This window comes from Anser anser (genome assembly GCF_964211835.1).
Source record: "Anser anser genome assembly, chromosome: 2".
Lineage (NCBI taxonomy): Eukaryota > Metazoa > Chordata > Aves > Anseriformes > Anatidae > Anser > Anser anser.
Window position 1 is genome coordinate 140452875 of NC_139721.1, and position 21096 is coordinate 140473970.

Sequence of the window (21096 nt, forward strand, 5' to 3'; positions counted from 1 at the left end):
CTAGCCTGTGAATATAAATACTAATAATTGGTACAGAATAACTACTTAATTCACATCCTAGATTAACAAAACTCCTTGATATTGAAATGCCCCAGGGAATCCGGTTTCCTTTTAAGAGGTCAAGTCCAGGACTTCAGGCAAGCTACTCATCCTTTGTATCTTGCTCTTCCTCTCTCTTAAAATAGGAAGAGAAACATTTACCTCTCAGATGCTTAATTCATTAGTATCTGTTTGGAAATTTGGGCATTACAGCGAATGCACACCCAGTGAAGACTGTTCAGGTAGGGCTTTCTTTACATCAGTAATGCTGTTTTCCCCTCAAGCTGCGCTGCCACATGCTGTCCTCCCTCTCTGTCCAGGAACGTCCCCGTCTCCCCACTGGGGATGCTCATGGGAATTAACCTCAGCTCTGTAAAGAAAACCACCTTTTGTCCTCCCAACTGCACAGCTGGTGGCATGAAAGCTCAGCAGTGGGAAAGTCACCTGAAAGCTGCTGTTCACTGTGAGCCTCCGTTCAGCTCCTTGGTTGGTTCTCCCCTAACTCAGCAAGGGACCCCTAAGGGGGAGATGATCAGGAGCAACTAGTGAAAGGCTTGTGAGAGAGGATGCTACCAATGCTTCTGCATTCTTTCCCCACCTTGGTAGAAGATAAACCGATGTACTCCTTTAGCTGAAGTCATAGAGCACTTTAGGGCTTACGTTTGGGAATAGACTTGTTGAGGGAACCAAAGTGGTCAAATGGATAGATTTGTGCTCACCAGATTCTTGGAGTATTTTTCAACAAGTCAACCCTTATCACTGGGAGTAGATTAGTATTACTGCTTTTATTATTGAAGATACCTAGTTTTGACTTATAAAAACAAAATTAAAACCAATACACTTTACTATAAAATTGGCACGTGAGCTCTCTCCATTTTGGTGAGTGCCATAAGAGAAAGGACTTTTAGCACCAATCTTGTCTTCTTTAGGCATCCTCTTGACAACATACCAACTATGATTTAAATGCTGTCATTTTCCATTTGCCAGTGCGCTTCTCAAGGAGTTCCTGTAAGGCATCTCCTGCCACGATGGATGTGTGACACGTGGCACCACACCAACAGTTTAGCTTTAATCTATGCGAAGTAACATCTGAAATATAATCAGTTCATGCTCCCATTGCCTGTATGGCAAAGGAAGACAGAGGGTACCGATACAGTTCCCATGCACTGAATGCAGAAGTTCAGCTCGTCACTGTGCTGGTATTAAATAACTTAAATGACCCAGGGGCTGAGCTGGCAAGCTCTGTCTCTCACAGTTACTGACAGGATGCAGCAATGGACGTAATGCCATCATGAAAATGAAGTTGGCTGCATCAACTCAGACAAACTTCTCAATTGCATAACAAGTTGCTTGCTTCCTTAATTATTCAAAAGCAACTGGTAACTTACTGTACTAGACATGCCTTTCTTTTCCTTTGACTGGCACTTCAAACACCAGTGTTCCCAGTCTGTGCCTAGTATAGTAAGTTCTGTTTTGCTCTCGTTTTTGCATTAAGGTAACTCCTGATCAACTATTTTGCAGCAGCTTGAAGTAACTAAGAAATAAACTGGAGAAGTAACAGAGAAAAACTAGGTCACAAGGACTTTGGATCAAGATTAGAGAGGTTCCATTCCAACACTGGTACAATGTCTAAGCTGTCTTTCATTTAGGTTTCATCACAAGACAATTCCCAAGAAAAGGAGTGTGGGTTGGTCCCATAAAATAGTTTTTACTGTGCAAGAATGAGAGTTCAAATTCCAGCTCTTAGAGTACTCTGGGTAACATTTTCTTTCTTTATTTTCTTTCCCTGCTATACCAGCAGAATCAGTTACATTATTCTAATATATTGGAACACCCTTGATCAACTCACCGAAGGGAGCAAGATTACATGGAAAATATTTAAGAGTCTCACTTGGCTGTTAAACGTCTCCCTAGCCCTCAAATGTCCCTGCTTATTTTTTTTTTAAGAAAGGAAGCTGTAAAAAAAAAAAAAGAATACTTTTCTTCTAAGTGAATTGTGTAATAGTAGCACATTTGCATAAGAATACGAGTATTTACTATATAATGTTAGAAGAATACTGTTGGTAAACAATGTTTCGTGTTTTGTCCAGTGGAATCCCTTGTGATTTAACACAGTCTACTGTCCATCTAATTTACCCCATTATCTAATGTCAGCTCTCAAGCTGCAGAATTTATGTACCACAGCTGTGTTGTTCTCTAGCTCCTTCTGAGCGTTCCATCAGCTATGTAATTTGTTTAGTGCTTTTCCAGCTTCAGTCCTATCTAGTGCTCTCATTAATGAAAAGCCTATTGTGTCTGGATGGTTTCTAACCATAAAGAAAGACGTTAGGAAGGCATAATTGAATTATATTCCCTCAGATAAAACAAGGTTATCTTGCAGTATTATTGAAGGTACTATTCCCCTGTTTATTATTATCTGCTAGAGTTTAAAATGATGGTATTGATAAGGGATGTGAATAAGACAGAGTTTATGCACACAGTGCTCACAGGAAGGATGACCCTTTGTTTTGTCTCATTGAGGTATCTTTAGGAAGTTCTGTTCTTTTGTTAGCAGACTTACCTCAGCATATCAGATCAGCTGGGCTAAGCTAGGTCAGATCCCTGCTAGACGAACATGTTGATTTTCTGCTGTGCAATTCAGAAAACACAGCATATTCATTGGACTGATACTACAGTTTCTTTTACTTCTGTGTTTGGCCTTATGAAAAGGGGATCTAGATTATATTCTTCTAATACAGTGGGTTTCACTGGAGTATGTGGGCTTGCAGGCAGTCTGCTAAGGGGTCCAGAGGAATTAATTAAGAAAAGCAACTTTATATATTATCAATGCACATATGAGGTATTTTCAATTTTTCTATGCTTCTAGCATTCACAGTAGGAGGCAAGAAAAAAATAAAATTAGAGAAAATTCTTAGACAGTAAGAACATCAGAAAACGTACTGTAGGATGATTAGAGGAGGTTAGATGATCTAACATCTAACAGATAGCAAAAGAAATTTAATCTCTAGCTCTCAAATGGCACACTAAAGTTCAAACTTGTTTATTACCAAGTAACTTGAATTCCCTAGTCACAGCAGTTAGGGATGAATTTCACTATTAATCAATTCAGTAAAGCCATCCCAGAGAGGAACATTCTGTAGGGAACTCACAAGAATTCCATATGAAATACTAGTCTCACCCACACTACAGAGTTCAGAACGTATGAGGCTGGCAGGTTTTTTTTGTTTGAAATATCATTTAAGTTTCAATTCCAACTTCCAAAAATCAGCTTACCTTGAAATCCTGAGACTATTTGGACTACATCATCATAGACCATTAGAGTAGCTGAGCGTTCAGGAAGAAGGCCAAGGCTCAGTGAAGAGAAGACTGTAGAAGATAATTGGTTTAAGTGGGATACACTTGAATGCTCAGAAACATAACCCAACAACAACAGAACTTACTTCTTTATTTTTGCAAATATAGGCAACCAAAACTATTAAAAACATGTTATATATAGGAGAGAAACTGCATGCATTTTCTAAACCAAATAATTAAATTGCCAGGGCAATTATTATTGAACTAAACAGTATGTTCCACACTTTGATTCTCGATAAAGTCATGCACAGTAGGCCCAAGTACAGAAGGGTACAGCGGAAAGCAGGGTTTCAGGTTATAGTCCCCAGCTCCACAGAAAGACTTGTCATTACATAAAGATGAGTGAAACACTAACTCAGTCTGACTGAATTATTTCTTACGTGATATGGTTACACTTCTTACCCCAGAAAGATTTTAATGAAACTTAACTTATACTTTTGAGATGCTTACATAATAAGTCATACAGAAATGCAAAGTATGGTGAATAAGCCTGAATAATTTGCTTTAAAATAGAGCATGTTCTTACTGAGTCACCACCTGCACTATAGAACCTCTACATATAGCAGAAGTAGTGTCAATCTACCACGTGGTATGGAAGAGGACAAATAAATGGCTTTATTGCAAGAAATCTGTGTTGAAAGGCCTCCTTTGCCACTGGACAGAGACATTCCTTACAGGGGGTGGGTGGGTAGGTGTGGGGGTGGGTGTTGGGAGGTCATGTATGCACACATATCTGGAAAGTGAAAAATATGACATAATATCATGCCAAGCTTTTCAGACCCAGGAGACAAGAAATATGCACAGAATTAGCCACTGAGAACACCTGATTCCTGCATCCATCAAAATATGTACCCATGAAAACAGAAGGAGTTATATCCGCGGCACTTCATGCGTGCCTTTCAAGGACAGAAGGAGAGCAGGAAGTTAATGCAGACGAGGCATTTTTGATACCTGGGAACTATCCTGCATCTGCACCTGGAAAGTGCCTGTCCCGCTCTGAAGTGACAACAAGCTGATGAAAACATTTCCAGAACTGATTAACAGAAGTACAGCACAAGGTCTTCTGATTTTCTGGTGTTTTTTAAATTTCCTCTTAATTAACGTGCATTACTTTATACAAGACATCAATGGCATGGAACTCAACAAGGGTAAATGCCGGGTGCTGCAGCTGGGACGGAGCAATGCCAGGGCCAGGCCCAGGCTGGGCGGCGAGTGGCTGGGGAGCAGCTCAGCAGACAGGGACCTGGGGGTGCCGGTGGCAGCAGGCGCAGCGTGAGCCAGCAGCGTGCCCTGGCAGCCAGGAGGGCAAACCCCATTTTGGGGTGCCCTGAGCACAGCACAGCCAGCCGGCCAGAGGAGGTGATCCTCCCTCCTGCTGCACTGAGCGTGGTGCGGCCCCACCTTGAATATTGTGTGCAGCTCACAATATAAAAAGATGTTCAGGGCCTTGACAGCACCCAGAGGAGGGCACCAAAGCTATAAGAGGGCTGGAAGGCCTGTGTCTTGAGGAGAGGCTGGGGACGCCTGGGCTGTCTGGTGTGGAGAAGAGGAGGCCGAGAGGCAGCCTCGTGGCTCTGGGCAGCCTCCCGAGGAGGGGAGGCGCAGAGGGAGGTGCCGGCCTCTGCTCCCTGGGGAGCGATGGCAGGGTGCAGAAGGGCCCAGAGCTGTGCCAGGGGAGGGCCAGGCTGGGCGTGAGGAGAAATGTCAGTGCCATGAGGGTGGTCACGCACTGGGATGGGCTTTCTGGAGAGGCAGATGGTGCCCTGTGCCTGTCTGTGCTCAAGGAACATTCGGACAATGCCCTCGGTGACACGATTCAGCTTGTGTTCAGCCCTGAAGGGGTCGGCAAGTTGGACTTGACGTTCTTTGAAGTTCCCTTCCAACTGAGCTATTCTAATTCTAATATAGATGTCTGAAATAAGAGGAAGACTGCATATTGTACTTTACAAAAAAAAACATGTTTTCAAGATCTAGTCTTACTCCAGCCTTCTCTGAATTAATTACTGCTTCAGATCCAATTGCTGCGCTTAAACTAGAAAACATGTTGTAGAAAAGCAATCCATTTTTCCTTCAAAGGTGTCCAGTGGTGAAGAATACACCACAACATCAGCATTCTAGGAACAAATTACGATGGCTGCTAAACTGTCTTTTTACCTGTCGAAATTTATTGATCATCTTTACAACCCAAGTCCACTAGACAGAAGAATTCTCTTACTGATTTCCTATTCTCTATGCAGGCATTGATGGACTATGATCAAATTAACCCATTATTTTTCCTATGGTGAACAAAATAAATTAAGCATTTTTAAGTCTTTCTCTGTAAGCCATATTTTCCAATCTTTTAATCATTCCATATACCACTGCAGTTTTAAACAGGCTTCTTGAATTGCAGATCCAGAACTAGACACACTCAGAGTGGCCGTACCAAGAAGAAGCGCTGAGATGGTACACCCAGTCTTCTCAGTTTTTGTTTTACAGATTATTCCCTCGTGCTGCAGTGCTGCATCGTGAGCTTGTTCTCAACCATTCATCTACCATGACTCATGTCTTCCGCAGAGCCACTGCTTCCCAGGTGAGATCTTCCCCACCAGAAACACAGCAAGTTCCTAGAACTGCTCCTAGAACCACCTTTCCCCATGGTTTCCTTTGGCTGATGTTACCATCCAGTCTGAACTGGGCTACTCAGTAACTTCACTCTCCCCTAAATGTCCTCCTAAATATGGACTAGCAGTTGAAATTTTATTTTCTTTCAAACTATTTACAAAGCAAAATTGATGTGTAGCCAAGAACAAATAGATGAGTACACATGGAAGCATCATGAACGCTTCAACAAGTCAAGTGATGTTAAATTAATGAACTGTTAATAAGTGGAGTCATGGCTCTGCTGATAAATAGTTTAATGGAAAAAGAGATCTTAATCTTTTCCTCCTACCATTTATCACTACGTAAATAAATAATCCTCCTGCTTAAGTGGTAAAGAGCTAGTAATCATTTTGGTTGATATGAGAAAAGTTGATTTCTGCTGAATTATGAGAACAGAAAATCTTCAATGCTTGGTTCTTAAAGCTACTATAATAATATCACGAGATCAGTGGCTGCACAGCCTTTCAGCATAACGTTACAACTAATGCATATTGCCTCTGATGGAAGAATCCTGACCCCTCGGCAAAGTCTTGTTGCAGTGCTTTCAACATTATCACCCTACAGCTTTCAAAGCTATTCCCGCTTGTGGTTATCATTTCCACATTGAGGTGGTGGAAATAATCTGTCCGTACTTCATTTACCACAGCATACAGGATGGCACATGAGTTTAAACCACTGGCATGGGTGGAACTCTGCTCAGAATGGCATATCTGGTCTGTGGAATGACAAATACTAGTACTTTTAAATGGCATTTTCAGGAAATGAAGATCCTGCTGTAAGGGTGTACATTGCAGAAACAAGATCTAAATATGCTGCCTATTCCCCACCACTCAACTCAGATTAAAACCAAAAGCAAGAAGAAAACTCATAGTTTTCAAAACTTCTACATTGTGCTGGTTACAAGCATCACAAGGGGGACATTTAAATACAAATGGATCTTTGTAAGTTTTTAAAATACAATAGGCATCGGAGCTTAATAAAAAAATAACAGCCTAAGTATTTTGGGTCTGAATTATTATGTCAGGGCCCTTTTAAGGAGTAATTCAAAGAACAAACCTGTTAAATCTACATGAGATGGATCAAGTTGTAACTTGTTGTTTCTTTAATCAAAGAAAGGATTAAGTTCACAGCACGGAAAGCAAAAGAAAGGATTCTACTCCCAATTAAATCAATAGGAAATGATCTACCAATTTCAGTGGGGAAGATTAAAGGTGAAAGGAATCTATTTTCTGAGTAAAGCTCAGATTTCAGCTGTAGATAGAAAGATTTTGTGGAAACTGTATAGAATTACTGCTCTTTAAACTTCAATGACTTACCAAAACAATAATACTATATTTAATTCCCTTCCCTCAAAATCAATATTTAAGGAAAAGCAACAAACAAAAAACCCTAACTGAACAAACTCCAGGCCCATGGAAGAATATACAGCATTCAAAAGATCTAGGGTGTGAGTAGGAAATATATGAGACACAGGGCAAGGAAAGGTTAATGCATGCTCTAATCACTTATGATTGTATCTTAAGGAAGTATGTTAAGTATGCTGAGGAAGCTGCACTTCATCATATTTAAATAGAAAAAAAAACATCAAGGAAGTTTCCAACTACAATCATAGCATAATTAAGGTTAGGAGGGAGCTCTGGAGGTCACCTGCTTCAGCCATGCATGGGGTTGTCCAGTTCAGTTCAGAATATCTTTAAAGGTGGAGATATCACAACCTTTCTGGGCAACCTGTTCCAATCTTCAGCTACTGTTGCTGTACAGAATTGTTTCCTTTTATTTACTTGAACCCTTCTGTGCTGCAGCTCATTCCAGTTGCTTCTTATTCGTTCATTATGCTCCTAACAGCCTTGCTCTTCCCTATAGGTTCATTAAGTAGACAGAGAACATAGCAGAGTACAGTAGTGGAAACATGGAAGAAGTCAGTCTATCTTTTCTGAAGCAAGCAAATGCAGGCAAGTAAGCAGCATGTTGAAATACGCAGAGCATAATTCTGGGTTTGAAGAAATTCGAACTGTTTACCCAGTCCAAACACAGATTTGCTGCTTGAACTTGAGGCAAGACACATGTTCCCACTCACTGTGTTCATATTAATAAATAAAGCAGAGTCAGAGCATGGGACCGAACACTGCCCTGTGATCACTTACACTATTTTAAATATTATTGCTTTTAACACTTGGCATGGAATTGACCTGGGCTAATTACCAAACCCAAGCTGATGCCCAGGTATGCTTTGGATGTAACACAGGTCTGAGACCACCCCCAAACTGCTTGGACCCTAATTGTGATTGGGGACTAGAGGAAAGGCAGATGAAAGCTGAGGGATGTGACCTTCATCTAGTTGTCGTGTTTCAAGGTCAAAAAGCCACCCTCGACCTGTTCGGTTTAGCAGTACAGAAGTAGTCTTCAGGACTCAGTTTCCCCTCCTGTACAACTAATGTAAGAGCTCCTACTTTCCACAAAATGTTGAAGCATTCAGATAAGAAATTGCATGCAAGTATTACTGTAATTGTTTGCCTGTTGAAGAAACTAACTATGCTAATTACGTTAGAAAGTCTTTACAACTGGATAACAACTGCAGATTTAGACTGTCCTATGAGACATGGCCAAGAACTGGAAGGCCAGGGCTGGCCTATAATGCAACAGTTGTTGCTATACCTTAGGAGAGAAAAGAGCTAGTACATCACAGATGCTGAAAGAGAGCATTTGAAAACAGAGTTCCCATAAAGAAAAAGATCTGGAGTAGATCTGTATGTTCTGTGGAGCTGTAAGAGTACCAACAGTTGTTTGAAAACTGACGCAGCACTGTACCAAGAACAGGCAGGAGGAGAGCGAATCTCTGCACAGCCCTGATGCCACAGCTTAGCCGAGGAAGGAACCTTGCACTTCTGAAATGCACAGATGTTCTTCCTCCCACCCAGGATTGCAAGCATTAAAATATATCATATAAAATTGTGTAACTTCCTTTAGACGCAAAATCTTACCTCAGAACAAAAATAAAGGTCTCTTACCAGGCAATCTTACAGGTTTCCATGGTGCAGAATTTGGCACATATGCATGTTTACTAGCAGTCACTATCAGCTGATTGCCCAACTTATACTGAAACTTGAGGAAGGCAGTGCCATCTGCTCCTGAGGTTCCAGATGCAATGGAGATCTGGTTGGTAAAAATCTCAATGAAGGCTTCAGTTACTGGCTGGTGTGTGCTGGCATCGCTTACATGGACCTTCAGCGTTACTTCTGTAATGACAAACAACCACAGTGATTATCACTGGAAAAGCTTCTGCAGGAGGCAGCAGTTAGAAAGCACCAGCACGCCACGAAGACACAGGGCTCAGCGCTGACCTCGCACACGTTGGTGCCAGGTAAAACCTGTTTTCCTGGCCTGCTATTCACCATCTCAGGTGGCTGCTCTTTCAAGCGAGACGCTGCAGCTTCTGTCACAAGGCAGACCACTTGCTCTGGCCCCAATTTACTGTCCAGCTGGCTAACCCTACCTGTGGAGGCCCATGCTGCCCATACACAGCTGGGCAGCATATCACCAGCGGCAGGCAATATTCAATTGATGGGCAACACGTCAGTCCCATGGTAGCACCATAACATGCTATATAATGTCACATATTAGGCACAGATGGTACAGCACCCCTCTGTAAGGCCCTCAGCTTGCTGTGCCTCTGCTCTGGCCAGCCTGCTCCCCAGAGAGCCAGCCCACCTGCAGTGGGGAGACGGCACGGCTGTTAGTGGGTTGTGCTCCCTCACCCCTTCCCAGAGGCATTTCTCTCTCTGTGCAGCAGAGGAACAGAGGACATTTGCTGTGATGAGGAGCGAGGGGAGCCTAGGAATAAAGCGGGCTGTGATATAGCCAGAGATCTTGAACCCTCGTGGGAAAGACCGCCCCAGGTGGCACCAGACATCTCTGACGACATCTACCCACGTCAGTGAAACCTCCCAGGATCAGATCCTTGCCCAAAGCAGGGCACGACCAGGTGGGATGCTGAGTGCTAGCAGTGAACAAGAGAGAAACACCTCCCACTCCCCGGCTCCCTGTTCACTTGCCCTTTTTCCAAAGGGGCCAAAATGTCACAGCACCTAGTGATATCTGCTTGTCACTCCCGACACAAGTGAATTACCCCTCCCCATATACAACCACTGAGTGTAAACAGTGGAAAAGCGATTGTTAAGCCAGTAGGAGAATCATACATATTGCAGACACAGTCAGAAGCCAACACAATGGACTACATCTTACTTGAGTAATGTGCCCTTTTTCCAGAAACTAATTACTTGTTTAAATGTTTCCAGATGCGCAATATTTGTCCACTCCTATGACTAAACCATGCATCGTGTCACAAGGCTTTTGTTACATAAAGCGGAGTGGCTTGTGCAAGACAGTCCCTCGGAAAGGCATGCCTCTATATCGATGATATTTTTCTGTCCCTACAATAGTTCCTCTGCCTCATGCTCTGAAGTAGCAGCTGTTGCCCTTCTACAATAGCTATGACTTAAATGCAATGCTGCGTTGAAAAGACCCAGCAGCAGTCCAATGCCTCAACCAAACCACTCCTTGGATTTTTTCCTTTATGGTCCCCTCATTCTCCTATATGAGAACCTACCTCCTTTTTCTCTTTTCTCCCACTCTCAAATTTCTCTTGTTCTTGCCCTCGCCTTTGGAAATTCTCTTATTCTTGCATGAACTCCCCTCCCTCAGCTTAGTTCTTTCCGCAAGGTGGTAGACAATGTTTTGCAAAATCCCTTTTTTTGTGTCAGGGAAACACAGCCACTAACAAACAAGATGCTCATACTCCATGTGCAACTCATTTCTTCATGTGCTGCCCAGAAAAGAGAGCGTGACCTCATTTTCATATGTATTTAAAAACAACACATTAGTTTCTATGGAACAGAATTGGGCATACAGTTCTATTATATTAATACTGCCTATTAGGATATTAAGAAATTATTTTCATATATATAAGTGCTGAACCACCAAGACATAACACCAAGAAGAACAACAAAGAGTTTAACAAAACCTGTTGTGAATTTCAGTAGTGAAATGTCACAACTGAGTAAACTAAGAAACATCATGACAATATAAAATTTAAAAAAGGACATCATGATCTAACACAGCCCTTCAAAATATCAGCACCTCTTTCCTAAGGGCATTTCAGCTAGAAAGATACTGGGCCCTTTTATAAGCAGAGACCTTCTGTCTGAATCCCAGAGTACAAAAATATAAATATCAGGCAGCCCTGAACAAAAATCCCATTAGAGAAATTCATCATCATCACAGCCCTTGCTTTAGAACTTGGCAATGAAGAATGCCAATTTGGAGGGGATCAGCATGAAATACATTCTAGCTATTAAAGATTCTGGACTTGTTCCCAGTTTTGCATTTAGTAGTGAAAGAAAACAACATATATTGAAAAAACAGCATACATACACTCTGGTGCACACGTATAGAATGTGTCCGTTGAAACCTTGCTTTGACTAACAAGTAACTTGTGAAATCTTGTGCATATGAAAGGAAGCCATGTTCATCAAAGGAGAAATGAATATGTATTTACGTATTTACAAACTGTACATGTATTTACAAATGTTAGGACAAAGAGTAATGTAAGTTTTTATTTTCCGAATGTGCAGGGACAACATACTTAGATCTAAAGCCAGATAGCCACGCTGTTAATGTTTCCCACTTTGAACTGCCTAGCAAACAATGTTGAAAAACAGATGTGGCTAAGAATAATGGGTCATGCATTAAAAGAAAAGCAAGGAAAGAAGAAGAGCTGAACACTGTGGTTAACAATCTCCCTAACATGTAAGTTAGCCTTTTCTAAAACAATCACAAAACAAGGAACCAATGAGCTCTGATACGTTAAATAGTAATCAAGGAAGAGGACTAGAAAATAATATAAGTATTAAGCCTATTTAATTCCTTACAGACACACAAAATTCTAGGATAGAGAATAATACTAAAATTGATCAAGTGATGAAGACTGATAGATCAAAGTACACAAATTTACCTGCGTACATAAATCCACCACACTCTCTCAGAGAAGAGAGCTAGCCATGGGTATCTCTAGGAAGAAATCCATTTATCCCTCACCCTGTAGCTCCTTATATACAGACTTCTGCCTGCATCCATCTCATTCTGCTAAGGAAGGATGAGGGTCTCCAAAATGCTCTTTCCAAACTGAAATGATGAAGGCCATAACCCAAGCTGGACGACTGACTTCTTGAAAGGCAAAAGACTGGGACTGCCACTAGATCACTGGGGCTACTTCTCCTCCTTTTTTTTTTTTAAAAATATTTAGATTTTTTTTTCCCCTAAGAAGAGAGAGAAAATCCTAGCAGCTTGAATAACTCTACATTCTTTTCATGTATTATCTTCACTGACATATGTGTGAAATGTACACAACTTGCTTAAATCAGGGCTTTTTCCCACACAGCAGCTACTTTTTCTTTTTATCTAATGCAGCAGTGAAGTCATGAACGCAGAACTGCATTATCACACCAATTTCCACAGCAATAGAATGACCACAAGCTTTAAACTGGAAAGAAATTGTTGAAGAAAACCCTCTTTCAAACAGAGGCAGTGATAAGAACAATCTATAAAGCAGGATTACCACGAAAACTTACAGCTATACAGTAAGCTTCAGAACTGTGATGAGATATTCAGGCACTTTTTCTTAAAGAAGAGGAGGCATGCAAAAGGGAAAGAAACAAGCAGAATAAGGACAGCAAATGATCCATGATCAGCCTGACCTCAAATTAGTATGGAGGTCTTAGACTGAAACATTAGCTATACTAAAAGAAGTATTTAATTTAAAAAAGCTGCTTAGAAGACTCATTATTAGCTAAGGAATAAAGTCCTTTAAAATATCTGGCAAACTTTTCAGCTGGTGCTCTCAACAAAACAGTGGGGATAAAGCATACATTATTCTTGAGTTTTACAGAATACCACAGCAAGGAGCTCTGACAGAATTAAAGACACATGGACTCAAAGAAGGACATGTACAGGAAGCAAGAAACACAATGGAGGCAGGGATCTGAAATTACCGTGGAATATGAACTCAGAGAACACGGACTGCTAAGAAGAGTGAGCTTCATTCTGCCACAGCATTGTAGAACCACAGAATGGTTTGGGTCGGAAGGGACCTTAAAGATCACCCAGTTCCAACGCCCTGCCATGGGCAGGGACACCTCCCACCAGACCAGGTTGCCCAAAGCCCCATCCAGCCTGGCCTTGAACACCTCCAGGGATGGGGCATCCACAGCTTCTCTGGGCAGCCTGTGCCAGGGCCTCACCACCCTCTGAGTGAAAAATTTCTTCCTAATATCTAGTCTAAATCTAACATCTTCTACTTTAAAGCCATTCCTCCTTTTCCTATCGCTACAATCCCTGACAAAGAGTCCCTCCCCAGCTTTCCTCTAGGCCCCCTTTAGGTACTGGAAGGCCGCAATGAGGTCTCCCCAGAGCCTTCCCTTCTCCAGGCTGAACAACCCCAACACCCTCAGCCTGTCTTCATAGGAGGGGTGCTCCAGCCCTTTGACCACCTTCTTGGCCCTTCTCTGGACCTGCTTTAACAGGTCCATGTCTTTCTTACGCTACCAGCCCCAGAGCTGAGCGCAGGGCTCCAAGACGAGTCTCACGAGAGTGGCCCAGAGGAAAAGAATTGTGATAGTGTTGTGCTTTCTATTACTTACTAAAGCTGGATTATTCTTTTCCCAGATTTTGAAAGAGCTTTGCTTTTTGCTAGTAGCAAGGTCTTGAAGGAAGGAAGCAAGTGCAATGGTACTGGTCATTCTTCGCCATGCAGCCAAGCAGAGGCAGCTGAGGTAAGAGACGCCAGGCTGGAGGATTCTGACCGCGCTCATGCCCTGAGACAGGCCAGCCGCATTCACAGCTGGCTGTGCCCAAGCTGATAGCTCTGCCCAACATACATGGCTCCTGACCAGTGAATCCAACTCTTTTGGACCTGAGCATGCACGTGGTTCCCTGTTGGCTCTCAGCGCCACTCAGGCTCACACAGGTAGAGCCAGAGTAATCGTCTGCACCAGCAATGCACGCATGTCCTGCCATTACGTTCTTACAGCACTGTTTCATGTCCAAGGCAAGAGCTAGTCATGTTAACTGCTCATTTCCAGGAGGTAGGCCGCTAGTGAAGATACCCTGTCTGGGTGGGCAAGAAGAATGTCTGTCCCTGTCTAACAGTGCAGCCAGGAATGGGCCGCTTAAAGCCATTAAAAAATGTAAGGCACCTGGAAAACCCTGCAGCACTGCCTTCAAGAATCCCAAAGCAAACTTGGAATAACAGTTAAGGTGGAATACAGCAAAAACGGGGTTAAATTCCATTAAACGATCAAGGCTGCTGTATCTGTATGGTCAAGCAAGAAACTCTAACCTAAATCTATTTTCTTATATTTATATTCCTTTGTCTTCCTCCAGCAATCACATCTTATTTGTTTTTCAAATGAGAGCAAACCAAAACTACTAGTTACAGTGAAAACAGCTGCTTAAGAGTAACTCCCAGTTTTCTAGTTCCAAATGTATTGTCAGCTATATAAAGAAAACCAGCATCTCCAAGGTTATCATTTGGGAAAGTGAAATAAAAAAAGACCAAAAAAACCCTTACATGCTAGCATTCCAATCCAGAATCCCATCTGTCTACTTAATCTGATTTTTTAGATTTTACTAAGTCTAAACTTTCTCTGAGCAATCCTTCCTGTGCCATCTGCTCTATGAACCAGGCTGCCTCCTCTGAAATACAAGCAACCTTAAAGACAACTGTTACTGCAGTTGCAATCCCACTTCTTGGACCCCCAGCCCCTCTTTAGATCACCGTGAACTCCCAGTTTGGAAACGGCTTCCTTAAGAACTGAACTGATATTGCAGTGCCCTCTATTATAAACAAACTCCTAAAAAGTGAAAAACACTGTTTTTCATTGTTGTTGCTGTTGTTGTTTTTCAAATAAGCCAGTAACGCTATATAGGAAGAAAAATCCCGAGTGATCTTAGTGATGGCACACTGTCAGATGTCACATACTGAAATAAACAGAGAAAAGCGATGACAGCATTTGGGAATCAAAGATTACAATCTTATTTAGGTCCCAATCTTGCAATTTGGTTTCTGTGCACACACCCCTCTGTCAGGCAGACTCCCTCTGACGTCTGCTGGACAGATGATCTCTTTTGGGAGCAGGCTGACACAGGCAGCCGTTACCACTTATCTTTTCCTCTGGGGGTCCCCTACCCGTGGACAATGTCAGGATATTACCAAAGAAAGAGATATTTAAATTATCTAGGTTTTGATTAGAGAAAGAAAACTTCCTGCTCATTTAAAAAAATGCCACTATGAACTTTATTTAAAATTGCATTCTCCACGCAGTTCAAACTTACTGGCAGCATGCCTGTTTTTGAATCCTACATGCCAAATGGATAAGCCTTTCTGCCTCTTAACCTTTCGCCCGTGTGCAAGGTCAACCCCTCAGCCAAACAATAGGATTTTAATTTATCTGAGGGAAACCATTTTCCTAGAATAAGGAGTGTTCCACATTCCCTAGCCACAGATGCCAACCCAAGCACTTACATCTTATCTTTCTGATGAATTGCATCAAGAAGTCTCTACTGACAAACAAGCTTCAAAATAGTACCAGAACACATCCATATGGGAAAAAGGAAATGTGTGGGTAAAATCCCTCCAGAAACACAAAGGCTCTGGTCTTAATTGTTGTTGTCACCTGAAAGCAAGTTTACATGTACCCCCTCGCACAGCAAACCCCGGTCTTGTAGAGGAGTCACCACGGAGAAGATGGCAGCACGTGTTCAGAAGAAGGTCTGGTCCTGCAGAGAACTTACAGAAGGTGGCACAGCAGAGCTTTCCCCTCTACCACGAGTGCCCAAGCTTTCGCCAGGGTGAGTGTCTGCCACCGACTTCTGTGGAGCCAGACCACGCCGAGGATGGGAGGCAGAAGGTCTGCTTCTGCTTGTCGCCTGGACAGAGGCTCTCGACAGGTAATTTCACAAGCTGAAGAGCTACTGCATGGAATTAGCACGGGGTGCCGATGGATCTCGATGCGCACTTCTAAAATGGGTGGGAGGTGTTTATACAGAGAGGCTCCTTCTCTAAATGAGGAAATGAAGACCATGCAAGTTTTTAAGCAGAAGGACTCTTCGGTAAGTATGAGAAAGAAGCAGTACCCTATAGCACACAAAGGTTAGACAAAACATGCTTTAAAATCACCTCTGTAACATCAGTGCACTGGAAAAGGGCCCTAGAACAACTTATGAGGACTGCTATAGTCCCTGCCGCTATGGAAGAGCAGCATCAAGCAGAAAGATCCTTACTTCCTCCTGTCCACAGCAGGAAGGATTTAGGAAACAGAGGAGGTCAGAGAAGAGCCACCTAACAATCCAGGGGAGAAGAAAGCAGTCTGAAGGCCACCTGAAGAACCCAATCTCTTCAGGTACTGCGAGAGAAGACGATCACTGCACAACAAGAAACTATAGAGAAGGACAGCTGAGAAACTTTCACTCTTCCTGGCAGAGATGCAGTATGACCCACCGGCTGTACACTGAGCTTAAGCAAAATTTAGGTGTAATTTCTTAGCGGGAAGATAATTTGACAAGAGAACAGCTTACTGGAAAGCAGATTCACTAGCGCTGACAGACTATGGGAAGATTATAATTATTTTTTTAAAAAAAACACATTATTTCTAGATGTTTAAGGATTATAATTATTGTTTAATTTTGGAATTAATCAAATTAATGTTTAATTCTAGAACATTCATGAAGCTAGCCCGAATGATTGTCTGCAGAGCTTCTTTTTAGCACTGCAATCTGAATTTGCTAAATACTGTTCTGCTTTACAGGCTGCGGGGAAGGCTATCAGTACAGTCCTCTGCATGGTCTGAGCACTTGTAGTGTGAGATTTAATTATAGTTATCACACCTCAAAAGACAGAAAGACATTTTTTTTCCTCCAAATGCACAACTGACACTGATTTCTGAGTGTGTTGTTGTGTCCCCCACCCCCAACCCCCCTTGTTCTTCTTCAGAAACAGCAGAAATCTGATGCAATGGGAGCTGCAGAGGCCGATATCGTAGCTGGTGCAGACAAACCCCTCTGTGAGATGTCTGGTGGATGCAGTGGATAATCAGGATCTGGGGTTGTGAAGGAATCTGCTCTCTCAGGTCCTACCTGAGGCTTTTTTTGTCCTCTGCAGCACAGTTTGATTCATCTGCATTTCTCATCTAACATTCCTTGCCACTATATGTGCCTCAGGCGTTGCTGGCACTGTGGCTCGTTCCTCGTACTGCACAGGAATTTAATTTCCAGGGGACTGAAATGGGTGAGTTTAATTAAAATAACTGGACTCAATACTCAATATTCAAATACAGCACGGTAGTCTGTGATACAAAGGTCAGATAGGTTCCCTAATGTCTTTTCAGGTTTCAAAAGTCTACTAAAGCATTCAAAAATTAAAATTGATAAATACATTAGTTTATCTCAAAATACATTACCTACTAGTCGCAATACACACATTTTAATAAAAGTGTCACAAAAGGAACTAGAGCACTTCATACCATCTCCAATGACAACCAGGCTACTACACAACCATGCACTCAAGGGGGGGGGAGGGAGGGGCAGTTAAAGGGTAATAAAATAAAGACATTCATCACACAAGTGTCCAACATTTGAAAGAGGATTTGCATATCCTCACCTTCTAGAGCCTTGAGTATTACCACTAAAATTAATTTCTTGGGGAAAAAATAAAAAAGAGAGATAGGAAACTGCTTTAATTTAAAAAAAAATAAAAAGAAAAAAAGAAAAAAGAAAAAGGAAAAAAAAGTGAGAGCTATATGCATAATGCCCAGATGAGATTCTGATACCCTATTGTTAAGTGATTAAACAAGCATTTATAATTAACTCAAAACTCACACAGCTATGAAACTCATGAATAGCAATAGTTGCATTAACAGGTCTGCCTTTGATCTCTACAGGAACCGTGCACGACACAAATTAATTTCATTTCCAAACCCTGAATTTTAGGCATGGGATTGTATAAAGATACTGTCATGCCAGTGCAGATGGAAGTTGGGTTTCAAAGCTTTAGCCTGCCACCTGCATAATGCATTCTTTACAAGACATGAAAAAGTAATCCCAGCATAAAAACCTCTTTTTCCTAACAGAGTCCTTTGAAACTCCGTTTGGAGATCAACACGGAATGAGATGTTAACGCAGTGATATTTTTCAGTTGCTCAGCATTAGGATTCTCCACTGATTCAAACAAGACCACAGCTGATTTTGCAACATCAGCTCTGAGACATTTCGAGGATAACACACTGAGCTCAACTGCTGCACAGCTCATAGGGATTTTAAGCCAACTTTATACCTACTACATCATCACTCCAGCTTGGGGGAAGGCAGAAAGGGAAAGCTTGCATTTGCTTATCCATGAATGGCTGTGATACATTTTCTTGGAACAGCTTTTTCCTAATTCTATAAATAACAGTATGCATCTGATGAAAACAACTTATAGCAGATATATTTCATGTTTAATTGAACCTGTGTATGTGTAATGGGGCAGGGAGGGGACAAGCACTTTTTTGCTTACTTCCACATAACATTAATTTTAGATTTAATCTCTACTTATTTCCTAAATGTGTTGTGAAAGCGGAGCTAGATGTGATTTTGGAAGAGTGTATTTTTAGGGGTTTTGTTTGTTTGTTTTTATAAGCCACTACCAATTCAAACAAACCCAGCTGAAGTGCCTCTCTGCATACCCGACGGAGCGCGCCGAGTTCCAGTTCCATCTGAGCACTCCACCGACGTCAGCTCATAAACACACAGAGGCAAATTCCTGCGTTAAAATTTTATCTAGGCACTTGCACACTCTCTTTTTTCAAGTAACTAAGTAGTCAATTTATATGCACTTCACTCCTTGAAGAGGTTATCCCCAGCTGGCAGAGAGGCAAATTAAGCAGGGGTGAAGCCGCACATGGTTAACAATCCCGTTGCTCCAGCCTAGCTCCTCGGAGCTCTGCGGGCTGCAGCCGAGCTGCTCCAACACACCCTGGGCAAACCCAGGAGCATCCCCTCCCCTGCTGCTTCCACGGCCCGGGCTCCAGCTCTTTTTTTTGAGTTGTTCTGCTCTCTGCTGAACCCGTCACTGCGCCGATCCCATGGACTAATCCAGCAAAGCACCAGCCTAACCGAACGAATTGTTTGCTGCCAGGTTATCAAGCTGAACCACTGAAGCAAAGCAGCCGCGAGTGCCAAGATCAACAGAGCAGGCAGGTGTGGGGGCGGAGAGGCACCTAGTCTTCTGGCCAAGCCTAACACTGGGGAGGAAGGGAGGGGAAGCAGGACCACCCCTTCTGGTTCCCCAGCAATTGTAGGTGCAGCTTATACCACCCTGGGAGTCCTCCTCAAGCGACTGCACCTACGCGGCCGCTTCGGAGCGATGCCGGCCGCTGGCCTCGTTTGGAGCCGCTGTAGGTCAGTATTTGACACCAGCAGTTGCAGCAGGTCTTAATTCTGAGTTAGTCCCAAATAAAAACTGCAGAGCTGCACCACAGCCATGACACCTGGCTCCCATAAGGGCAGGATGCTTGTGACAGCGACAGGGAGAGGTTAGGAACGGAGCTGTGAAGACTTTCTCAAGGGGAATGTGCAGCATTCAAACCTCTCCTGAGCTCTCAAAAGCCTCTACAGCCACGGCTGGCATTGCTGTTTGGGTGTGGGGGGAGGTTTGCTGTTGTTTCTTCCTAACCCCAAAAAGCATGCCTTCACTACATGCCTACATGCCAGTTGCCATGACTTCTTTTGGTTTTCTTCTCACTATAGCACTAGGATTAATTGCCACTAACTTGTCTAAAATGAAACTTTGGTGTCCTCCAAGAACATGTATTCTAAATACAAGTTTTTAAGATTTTTCTGTTCCAAATAAGGTTTATATATCCTCTTGGAATAATTAAAAAATAACCTGTGATCTAGTCTTCTAGATAATTAATAAGGACCCACTACAGCTCCCTTCCTTCTAGTACCAGAAAGCATCCCCAGCTTGACACATGGCCATTTGCCATTACCCTTTGTTTACTCCTTCATCCAATCTCAATCATGCAGAAGCAGCTTTCTTACCCAAGTCAATTATTTTTTTTTAATTAATATTTTGCACTGGGCTGCTGTACTGTCTGTATTTTAGCTCCGATGACTGCATATATATGCAGAACACAACTGACTCAGCAACCAAAGCTTGCTTCGGTTTAAATTATCCTAACAGCCACGGTGATCTTAATTCTTGGCAGGGGATTAATTTTATGGCTGTTAAAATTTCATGAGAGAAAAATTACTAATCAGACTGAAATTGTGAACTTCTGAAAATCCCTTTCTATTCCCCTACACTTGAAGTCAATTACGTAAATCAGTGGTTATTGGCTCTTCCATAAGTTCACAAGCATAACTGGAAAGTACAGTTATAGTTACACTTGCAACATTCATTTTCCTTATAAGCTAGTTTTCTGTAAAAACACAAAACCAGCCAGAGTTTTGTTATGCTACCTTATATTGCTGTCCGTGACTGGGAAGACCACTAGAGCACACCTCAGTATTTCTGGGTCACCTTGCACCTCTGACTCTCTGTGGTGCTTGTCACGGTCCCACAGCTACAACTGCAGATGGGAAACGAAGGTTTTCTGCCTGACAGCCCGTGGTCCAGGCTTGGGGGATCTGCAGAAGTGACTGGGAGAAGCAAGGTCCTCTCGGCTGTGGAACTGGCCCCTAGGTGGGGTCTGAAGGCGGTGGCACGCCACTGAAGGGTTCCTGGGGTTACAAATCAAAATGTTGAAAACCAATGAACCACACAGCATTAATGACTAATCAAACAAAACTGTGAACTCTCAGTTCTCTTTAGAGATAATCTCAACATAAAATGCTGTGACTAACCAAGAAACACATACAAAGGAAGGCTCAGAGGAGATTGGCAAGGGCAATGTGCTCATGAAGTGCAGGGAATAATGTAGGGTGTGACTGACCACAGCTGCTGCAAACAAAACTGACTTGATCTCAACC

At 42.5% G+C, this 21096-nt stretch overlaps 1 protein-coding gene across 7 annotated transcripts in view; it reads right to left on the reverse strand.

Moving 5' to 3' along the window:
* The window catches only part of FAM171A1 (family with sequence similarity 171 member A1), an 89176-nt gene that overhangs the window by 28864 nt on the left and 39216 nt on the right, over nt 1-21096 (reverse strand). For 4 of the 7 annotated variants that reach the window (XM_083826042.1, XM_083826043.1, XM_083826044.1 and 1 more), the window contains 2 exons: nt 9045-9272; nt 3313-3405 (listed from right to left, as the gene is read on the reverse strand). In XM_083826042.1, the coding sequence (XP_083682168.1) occupies nt 3313-3405; nt 9045-9272 (321 nt within the window). Of the gene's footprint in view, nt 1-3312; nt 3406-7683; nt 7894-9017; nt 9273-20586; nt 20740-21096 lie in introns of those variants that run through there. The other 3 variants (XM_083826047.1, XM_083826048.1, XM_083826046.1) reach the window with 3 other exon arrangements.